Source organism: Sceloporus occidentalis, unplaced genomic scaffold, assembly GCF_023333645.1.
Source record: "Sceloporus occidentalis isolate IW3139 unplaced genomic scaffold, rSceOcc1.0.p SCAF_5, whole genome shotgun sequence".
NCBI lineage: Eukaryota > Metazoa > Chordata > Lepidosauria > Squamata > Phrynosomatidae > Sceloporus > Sceloporus occidentalis.
The window spans coordinates 101,025,137-101,035,144 of record NW_028316985.1 but is presented as its reverse complement, the minus strand read 5'-3'; the positions used below and the strand labels follow the sequence as shown (position 1 = coordinate 101,035,144).

Below are 10,008 nucleotides of genomic sequence, written 5' to 3'. Positions count from 1 at the left end.
AAAGCCCAGTCCGCAGACGTTTCCCAGCATGGAGCCGTGTCCGTCCAAGCGCTGCCGAACCGGGTTATTTCTGCCGTGCGGATGCACCCTTTGGGTTAGGCTGTGTCTAGTGAGAGTGCCTTTGGCGAGAGCGTTGCGGAGGGGCCCTGATTCGGGGCGGGGAGGGAGGGAGGGAGGCAGGCGTGGTGGGTGGAGGGAGAGGGGATCCTCCTCCTCCTCCTGCTGCTACCTGGATCCTGTCTGGCGGTGTCACCTGGAGGAAGGCAGAGCAGCCAGGCAGCCAGCCCAGGGCTCCTTCCTGCGGGGGAGGCATGGCCAGCAGCAGGGCGCCCCGGAGCTGCCCCTGAGCCCCGGGCTTTGGCCGCGGTCCCCCGAGGAGGGCGCCTTCCTCCCGGATCATGCTCAGGGACTCCCGGCAGTGGCTCTTCTACGTCGCCCTCTGCTTCGGAGTCCTCTATCTCAAGCTGGGGTGAGTGGGTCACTCGGGGGCCCTGGAGGGAGACAGGGCGGCCAAAGCCGGGCCAAAGCCGATCGGGGCGGAGGGTGGCCCTGGATGGCAGGGATGGGGGGGGCTCTTCTTCCCATCCAAGCCTCCCTCCCTCCCTCCCTTTCTCCCTCTCCCTCTCTCCCTCTCGGGACCCCCTTCTCCCCTTCTGCCTTGCCTGCCTTGCCCTGGGCTCCAGGGAAGGAGGAGGAGGAGGGACTTGCCTGGCCGCATTCCTTCCTCCCCGGACGCCGAGTCCTTACCTGTCGGCCTCCCTTTTCCCGCCCTCCGCCCCAGGAGGACCCTCGCCCCCCTCCCTCCCCTCAGGACAGGGCCTGGCCCTGGGGCTTCCCCTCAGGATGAGAGGGTGGCACTGACCGAGGGCACCCTGGCACCACACACACACCCCTCTCCCTCCCTCAGGAGGGCAAACTGTCGCCATATTTACACTGTGAGAATAAGGTGGCACTCTGCCACTCTCCTACATACATATATATACACACATAGCAATATATGTCTGTATGTTCCCTCGTGTTTGTGTGTGTGTGTATGTGTGTGTGTATATATATATATATATATATATATAATATACATATACAATAATACACACACACACTACTGTATTTTGTGTGTCATATATATATATATACGCATATACACATACTACTGTCAATACACACACATATACATACAGTAGTGTGTGTATGTATATATATATATATATATATACACACACACATATACAATAATACACACATACACACAACAGTATATTGTGTGTCATATATATATATATATATATATACACGCATATACACATACTACTGTCTCTACACACACACACATATACATAGAGTAGTGTGTGTGTGTGTGTGTGTGTGTGTGTGTATATATATATATACTCTGGCTTTGATTCGCGAAAGAAGATTCAGATAGATAGGTAGATAGATATAGATATAGATAGATACACATACACACTACTGTATACTTAATATTTGTATGTGTTTGTGTATGCGTATGTGTATGGTTGTGTGTGTGTACATATACACACACACACACACACACACCCCACATCAATATATAGTAGTGTGTGTGTATCTATACACACACATATATATGACAATATGTGTGTGAATGCACACAAACATATATAGCCACACACACACACAGACACACAGACAGGACCATGGCAAACCCCCTCTGAAGAAATGCTGCCCAGAAAAGCCCATGCTGTGGCCTCAGGGCCTCCTCTTCCGAGGCAAAGCCGCATTGGGCGCCGTGTGTGTGGATGGAGCGCTGGAGGCGCCGTGCCTGGATTAGCCTTAGTTTCGGGTGTTCGACACAAAGAACAAAAGAGAAGGAAGGCTTGCAAATAGAAAGGAAGGCAGCCATTCCTTCTTTAGTTTCTACATCGTTTTAGCGGCATCTTTTGGGATTCTTACAGACCGCCTCGAGTCTTTTTTTAAGGAAAGGCGGGATACAAATCCAATAAAGCAATCGATCAAAATAAAATGCCCCTCAAGCCGATTGCAACTATAATGTAAATTGCAACAAACAAACAAACAAATACGTAATTAAAGTGAGCTTTTAGCAATATCTGCAGCTGCGGCTCCTAATCAAAACGGATCCAGATGTTGTTGGACTTCAACTCCCAGAATCCTCCCCATTGGTCATGGCTGACGGGGGCTTCTGGGAACTGAAGTCAACAGCATCCGGACTCCCATCGAGAAACAAGAATCTAAATCCGGTTTGAGGCCGCTTTTAACTGCCAGGGCTCCACAGCAGGGAATTCTGGGCATGGTAGTTCGTGGTGGCCTACATGACCCCAACTTTTTGTCCAGGAGGGATCCCAAAATGTCCTCCACTTTGAGCAATGGAGGAGAAGAGCATTGGATCAAAATTGGTCTGGAAAAGCAAAGGTCTAGAAAAAGCCTCTGAGGGAGGAGTAGACCGAAGTCTACAAAAGCTCATGCTCCCAAGTCCTTTCCGTCTGTGAACTTGGATCTAGAGTAACGTCAAAGTCTTGTTGTAGTAAAGTACAATTTCGAGCATTTGAGTTCAGTAAGTATATTGCAAGCCAACAAGAAGATCCATTCATCCAAATAAAATACAGTCCATGTCGCTGAAAACAAATCACATGGAATGGGTTTATTATATTGGTCCTTTGAAGCGTTTATCTTGTGTAGATTTCACCTCTTTCCCGACATTTCCTTGTTGTTGGATTTATTTGCCTGCGGGGGGCATATATGGAGCCCTGGGGTTGTATCCGGATTACATAATAAATCCGGTTCGAGAGCGCTTTAACTGGCACGGCTCCGTGCTATGGAATTCTGGGAAGTGGAGTTTGTTGTGGACTCAATCCCTCTCCTTGACAGCTTCTTCTGCCCAGAGAAAGAGAAGGAGAAGAGAGGATAGTCCCTCTGCTGCTTTTCTCTTTCTCTTTTCCTTTCTCTCCTTCCTTCCTTCCTTAACTTGAATCGGTTCGCAAGGAAGGCACTAATGCACTCTTCACTCGAGCATTTCCTTATACTGTTTTCTTAACCATGTTGTTGTTGTTGCTGTAGTTGTCTTTGTGTGCCTTCAAGTCATTTCTGACTTATGGGCTTTCTTGGCACGTTTCTTCAGAGGGGTTGTTTTGCCCTTGCCTTCCTCCGAGGCTGAGAGAGTGTGACTCGCCCAAGATTTGGGTTTAGATGGCTGAGCCACGTGTGCATTTCTATCCTTGCTACCTGCCTTCAAGTGTGTGGCTCCGACCCATGGCAATCCTGTTATTATTATTATTATTATTATTATTAATTTCTTACACAACAGACCGACAAATATGCATCAGTTACGAAGATAAACATCAGTCGATATACACACCCGTTTAAGACAATGTACGTTTAAAACACATCGTTTAACATTTGCACACTGTAGAATTTACAATCACAAAATTGTCAGTGCAATTATAAACCCATACATTGTTGTGTTGTTCTTCTGGTCGTTGTCGGGTGCCTTCAAGACGTTTCCGACTTATGTCGACGCTAAAGCCAAGCTTATCCTGGGGTTTTCTTGGCCAGATTCGCCTTTGCCTTCCTCTGAGGCTGAGAGAGTGTGACTTGGCCAAGGTCTGCCAGAGTCCTAGCCCCAACTATGCGCATTTCTAGAATTGCACATGAAGATATCAATGCGCCAAGAAAGAGAGGGGAAAAAAGGAAAGGAAAGGCAGGAGGCAAGGCGGGGAACGACCGAGTAACGTCGTTACAGTTCTCAAGTTACACTTTTCCTTGCTTTCCGGGGAAAGTGGATTAGGAGAAGGAATTCACTAACCCACCATTTGCTGCATTTTAGGTTGCACGTGTTTCATTGTTGTGGTATTCGATTTTAATCCATTTTAAATGGTCTGTTTTTAAATGGCGAAATGGTTTAATATATATGTGTGTGTGTGTGTGTGTGTGTGTATAAAATAACAAATACTCGAACTGCCCTGGCTCAGTCCTAGGGAATGCTGGGAATGGTAATTGGGTGCGGCCCCATTGCTCTCTGGAAGGGAAGGTGAAATGTCCCACAAAACTACCCTTCTCATAAATCCATCGCTGTCAAAGCGGATTGTTTCTGTAGTTGGGATGCAGCCATTCTTCCTTTAAAACACACACACACACAGTGGAGAAATGACCCGTTTTGCCACCGCTTTAACTGCTCTGGCTCAAGGCTATGGAATTCTGGGAGCTTGTTGTGGGGCCCAGAGCGCGGGCGGATCCATGGGATCAGGACTCCTGTGAGATCAAAAACCAAATTGACACCCAATTCCTGCTTTTGTCCTTTGGGAGATCATATAGTAGTAGCAGCAAAAGAAAACGTAACTCTCTCTTGGTCTCCACCTTAAGTCCTTGTACTGGGAGGAAGGCGGGATATAAATTGTTGTTGTTGTTGTTGTTGTTGTTGTTGTTATTGTTATTCCTGCCCCTGAACGGGACGACGAGCCTCCAAGAGATGGCAAGTGTCAGGAGGGAATTTCGGAATCCAAGACCTTACTTGTCAAAATGGTCATGTTGCTCCGTTTCGAAACGTCGGGCTTGTACCCGGTGTCTTAAAAACACAATAAACGGGTTAATTAATTTACAGTTGCGCTGGGTGACTTTGGGCAAGTCACACTCTCTCAGCCTCAGAGGAAGGTAATGCCAAAGCCCCCTCGGGAGGCAGATCTAATCCGAATCATCTTGAGTCATAGCAATGAGAGGTCTCCAAGCCCCCCATATCCTCTAACTCTCTGCTCAGGTCCTCCCTCATTGAGTCTGGCCATCTCTCTTTCCCTCTCTTTCTACCTTTCTACCATCTTTTTAAAGGGAGTCATGCCTTCTCATGATGTGGCCAAAGTAGGACAGCTTCAGTTTCGTCATCTTGGCTTCCAGGGAGAATCATAGAATCCTAGAGTTGGAAGAGACCCAAGAATGGCCATCCAGCCCAGCCCCCTTCTGCCATGCAGGAACTCCCCATCAAAGCATCCCCATTGACAGATGGCCCTCCAGCCTCTGCTTAAAGACCTCCAAACAAGGATTATGGAATCCTAGAGTTGGAAGAGACCCCAAGAATGGCCATCCAGTCTAAACCCATTCTGCCATGCAGGAACTCTCAGTCAAAGCATCCCCATTGACAGATGGCCCTCCAGCCTCTGCTTAAAGACCTCTAAGGAAGGATTATGGAATCACAGAGTTGGAAGAGACCCCAAGAATGGCCATCCAGTCCAAACCCATTCTGCCATGCAGGAACTCTCAGTCAAAGCATCCCCATTGACAGATGGCCCTCCAGCCTCTGCTTAAAGACCTCCAAACAAGGATTATGGAATCACAGAGTTGGAAGAGACCCAAGAATGGCCATCCAGCCCAGCCCCCTTCTGCCATGCAGGAACTCCCCATCAAAGCATCCCCATTGACAGATGGCCCTCCAGCCTCTGCTTAAAGACCTCTAAGAAGGGAGACTCCATCAAATCCAACCTTACTGTCATGACATTCCTCCTAACGTTGAGGTGGAATCTCTTTTCCTGTAGCTTGCATCCATTGTTCCTGGTCCTAGTCTCTGGAGCAGCAGAAAACAAGCTTGCTCCCTCCTCAATATGGCATCCCTTCAAGTATTTATTATTGATCCGTCCAAGGACCCATTTGTCGGTCTTTTCGTCTGTCCATGATATCCTCAGCACTCTTCTCCAATGCACTGATTTTCTTTATTCCTTTATTGACCAACCCAGCTACCCCTGAATGTTTTCTGATCTTCCTCCTCTCCGCTTTCTTCACTGTCCACTATCCATTCATGGCGATGGAGAACATAAAGTCTTGGACGATTCCGACTTTAGTCTCTACATCTTTGCACTTGAGGATCTTGCCTGTTTCTTTCATGGCTGCCCTTCCAGTTCCTAGTCTTCTTCTGATTTCTTGGCTGCAGTCTCCCTTCTGATCCCTGTTTGAATGAACGAATGAATAACTTCATGATATTTCCAACAATGACCAGCAAGTCAATAGTAAAATAACACACCCAACATAAAAGGATCCCTGTTTGTTACTCCGACTCTTCAATTACGAAGGAGTCAATCCCATTTTAATTCAATGACTTAAGATGAGGAGTGAAGACGGAGTTGTTTCTCTTCACCAAAGACTTTAGGATCCTGGCCAGAAATGGGTCAGTGACTTCTCATCATTAGCAGGAATGGACCCAATTGGATCCAAAAACCCAATTCTTTTGGTCCCTCTTCCCTGGGTTTCAACCTTGTGTGGATTCGCTGCCACGGAAAGCCTGCCTCGCAGTGCCCACTTAGCCAAGGTGCCCAGATGCCCTCCTTTTCCAGGACGTGTCCTCCATTTCCACCTTCTTCTGCCCAGGAGGAATTCCAAAAACAGCTTCCATTTTGAGCATGACGAAAGAAGCATGAATAACAACTTCAACAATCCGGTTTCAGAGCGTTCAGTTGAAAGCGGGCTCAGGCCGGATTGTTTCTGAGTGCGGAGGCAGCCCCGGTTGATGTTTCTTGGATGCGGAATAAAAACCCTCAGCAGCCTTAGCTTCGGGTGTGTTTAGTCGGAAGGCAGGGAGACCCATTTCGGGGCATTTTGCTGCAAACCATTTCGATTTCTGTTCTTTGGTTGTTGTTGTTTTAACATTGCCCTTTAAAATAAAAGCTGGGACTTGAATATTAATCCTAATAATAACGTTTATTTCTAAGGCCTTTCCGGATAGCTAGCATTTAGCATCAAGGTAAAACACAACACTACAAAATGCTAAGTACTAAAAGAATATGTTCATATACGGAGATATATTGAAAGGGCTTAATAAAGTGTGAATAGATGGAATAAAGTGCGACTAGACCGAAAGGGCTTAGTTAAGGCTTAAGCCTCCTTGAACGTCAGAATCAGTTCCGTGTAAACACGGATCAGATGGGGCTGCATCCACACTGGAGACATAACCTGGTTTGGCACCGTTTTATTTCGTTGTCTGGCTCAAGGCTATGGAATTCTGGGAATTGATCGAATTAGATCCAATAGATTGAATTTGGCCTTGCATTTCCCGCTTATGGAGACCCTAAGGTCTATATCATGGGATTTTCTTGGCAAGATTGGTTCAGGGGACTAGGTTTGCCCTTGCCTTCTTCCCCTGAGGCTGAGAGAGTGTGACTTGCCCAGTGGATTTCATAGCCAAGATGGGAATCGAAATCAAAGCATGTCTCCCGATTGACAATCATTTATTGGGCCTACCAAACAGCAGTCTTGGTTGACACATCCCTGTTGGCCATATATATAGCACAAGATCCTCCCAAATCCACCAAACAGGGATGCCTTTATAGGGCCAACCCAAATGCACATTGTACATGTTGCCAGCTTAGGCTAAAAGATGATACGGGAGAAAGAAATACAAAAACGGATGATGCCAGTCATGGGCCTGCATTACCTTGCGGTGGCTGTCCTTAGTTTAGATGTTTGGAAGGGTATTAAAGACCTGTTACAGACTGCCAAAATAAAGCTGCTTTGGGTCTCTTGGAGGTATGCTATTTAAACGATGCATGGGTCCTAAGAGTCCGGAGGTTGCGCCAAAGCCACACTCAATTCCTAAGCACTGGAGTGCGGCTTTGGTGCAGCTTCTGGATTCTTAGGATGCATGCATCATTTAAACAGCATACCTCCAAAGAGACCCAAAGCAGCTTTATTTTGGCAGTCTGTAACAGGCCAAAGTTTAGTAATCTTGGCTTCTGGGGTGATTTCTGGCTTCATCTGTTCCAGCACCCATTGGTTTGTCTTTTTGGCCATCCAGGGTGTGTCCTCAGTGCTCTTCTCCAGCACCACATCTCCAATGAATGGACTTTCTTCTCATTGGCTTTCTTCACTATCCAGCTTTTACATACCTAAATGGTGATGGGGAATGCAATGGCTTGGAGGAGCCTCACTTTGGCTTTCGGAGTTATACCTTTGACTGAGAGTTCCTGCATGGCAGGATGGTCCTTGGGGTCTCTTCCAACTCTAGGATTCTATGACTTTCTATGATTTCTTTGCACTTCAGGATCATGACTAATTCTTTCCTAGCTGCTCTTCCCATTCCTAGTCTTTTTTCTTATTTCTTAACTCCATTCTGATCAATATTTGACCCCGGGTGGGAGCTCTTTTCACTAGTTCAGTTTCCTCCGTCTCTGGGTTGAATTTATGTCTTCCTTCTGTGGTCATTTATTTTTTTATTTTCATGACTGTTCAGTATTAAGGCTACTTCAACACTTTCCTCCTTGACCTTCTTCAGTCGTTGATCCAGGCCTAACTACATTGGTAAGCAGCTTCTTTGAGACACTCATTGAAAGAAAGGAATTGGCAGCAGGAGCTTTCCTAGACTTAAGCCTACTTCCTCAGATGCATTTAGTGATCAGTCAGATGCACCTGAGAAAGTAGACTGAAGTCTACCAAAGCTCCGGTTGCCAACTTCTTTCTTTCAGTGAGCATCAAAGGTGCCACAAGATCTCTATATTATTATTATTATTATTAGTAGTAGTAGTAGTAGTAGTATATCCAAGTACATCTGAGGAGGTAGACTGAAGTCTACCAAAGCTCCTGCTGACCACTTCTTTCTCTCAGTGAGTTTCAAAGGTGCCACAAGATGATGATGATGATGATGATTATATCCAAGTGCACCTGAGGAGGTAGACTGAAGTCTACCAAAGCTCCTGGAAATTGCACTTTATTGTGGCCTCAGAGCTCTCTGACAAAGGAGGCTAAGTGTCTCACAAAACTACGGTTCCCAGAACTGCACTGAGCCAAGGCACTTAAAGCAGTCTCAAACTGGATTATTTCTGCAGTGTGTTTTGGACCTTTGCCTTCAAGGCATTTCCAATTTAAGGTGTCCCTGAGGCGAAGCTGACATGTTGTTGTTGTTGTTGTTGTTGTTGTTGTTATTATTATTATTATTTGGCCATTTTCTTCATTGAGGGTGGACATTGCCTTTCCCCCTGAGGCTGAGAGAGTGTGACTTGCCCCAGGTGGGTTTCCTGGGATTCGAACCCAGCTCCTAGCCCAACCCGCTGATGGGGGAATTCAAAGATGTAAGTCTGTAGAATCAGTGTATAGAGAGATCTTGTGGCACCTTTGAGATTCATTGAAAGAAAGAAGTGGACAGCATGAGCTTTCCTAGACTTCAGTCTGCTTCCTCAAGTGCACCTGAAAAAATAATGTAGAGAGGTCTTGTGGCACCTTTAGAGATTAATTAAAAGAAAGAAGTGGGTAGCATGAACTTTCCTAGACTTCCATCTTCTTCCTCAGATGCACTTGGAAATAATAATAATAATAATAATAATAATAATAATAATAATGTAGAGAGGTCTTGTGGCACCTTTAGAGATTAATTAAAAGAAAGAAGTGGGTAGCATGAACTTTCCTAGACTTCCATCTTCTTCCTCAGATGCACTTGGAAATAATAATAATAATAATAATAATAATAATAATAATAATAATGTAGAGAGGTCTTGTGGCACCTTTAGAGATTAATTAAAAGAAAGAAGTGGGTAGCATGAACTTTCCTAGACTTCCATCTTCTTCCTCAGATGCACTTGGAAATAATAATAATAATAATAATAATAATAATAATGTAGAGAGGTCTTGTGGCACCTTTGAGTCTCACTGAAAGAAGTGGGCAGCAGGAGCTTTCTTAGGCTTCAGTCTACTTCCTCCGATGCACTTGGAAATAATAATAATAATAATAATAATAATAATAATAAAGTAGAGAGGTCTTGTGGCACCTTTGAAAAGAAGTGAAAGAAAGAAGTGAGCAGCATGAGGCTCCCTAGGTTTCAGTCTGGTTCCTCAGATGCACCTGAATATAATAATAATAATAATAATAATAATAATAATAATAATATAGAGAGATCTTGTGGCAGCTTTGAGAGTCACTGAAAGAAAGAAGTTGGCAGCAGGAGCTTTGCTAGGCTCCAGTCTCCTTCCTCCGATGCACTTGGATATAATGACTGAGGATGAGGATGACGATGCCAAAATGAATGATGATATTTGAGTAACCACTGATATTGA

General features: G+C 45.4%; 1 protein-coding gene across 1 annotated transcript in view; it reads left to right on the top strand.

Annotated features, from left to right (window-relative positions):
* The first annotated feature begins 267 nt into the window (after nt 1–267).
* Nucleotides 268–10,008, top strand: part of WNT7B (Wnt family member 7B) — a 148,048-nt gene continuing 138,307 nt past the window's right edge. Inside the window, exon 1 of the mRNA XM_089524898.1 lies at nt 268–469. Coding sequence (XP_089381024.1) covers nt 399–469 — 71 coding nt within the window. The 5' untranslated portion in view covers nt 268–398. The remainder of the gene's footprint in view (nt 470–10,008) is intronic.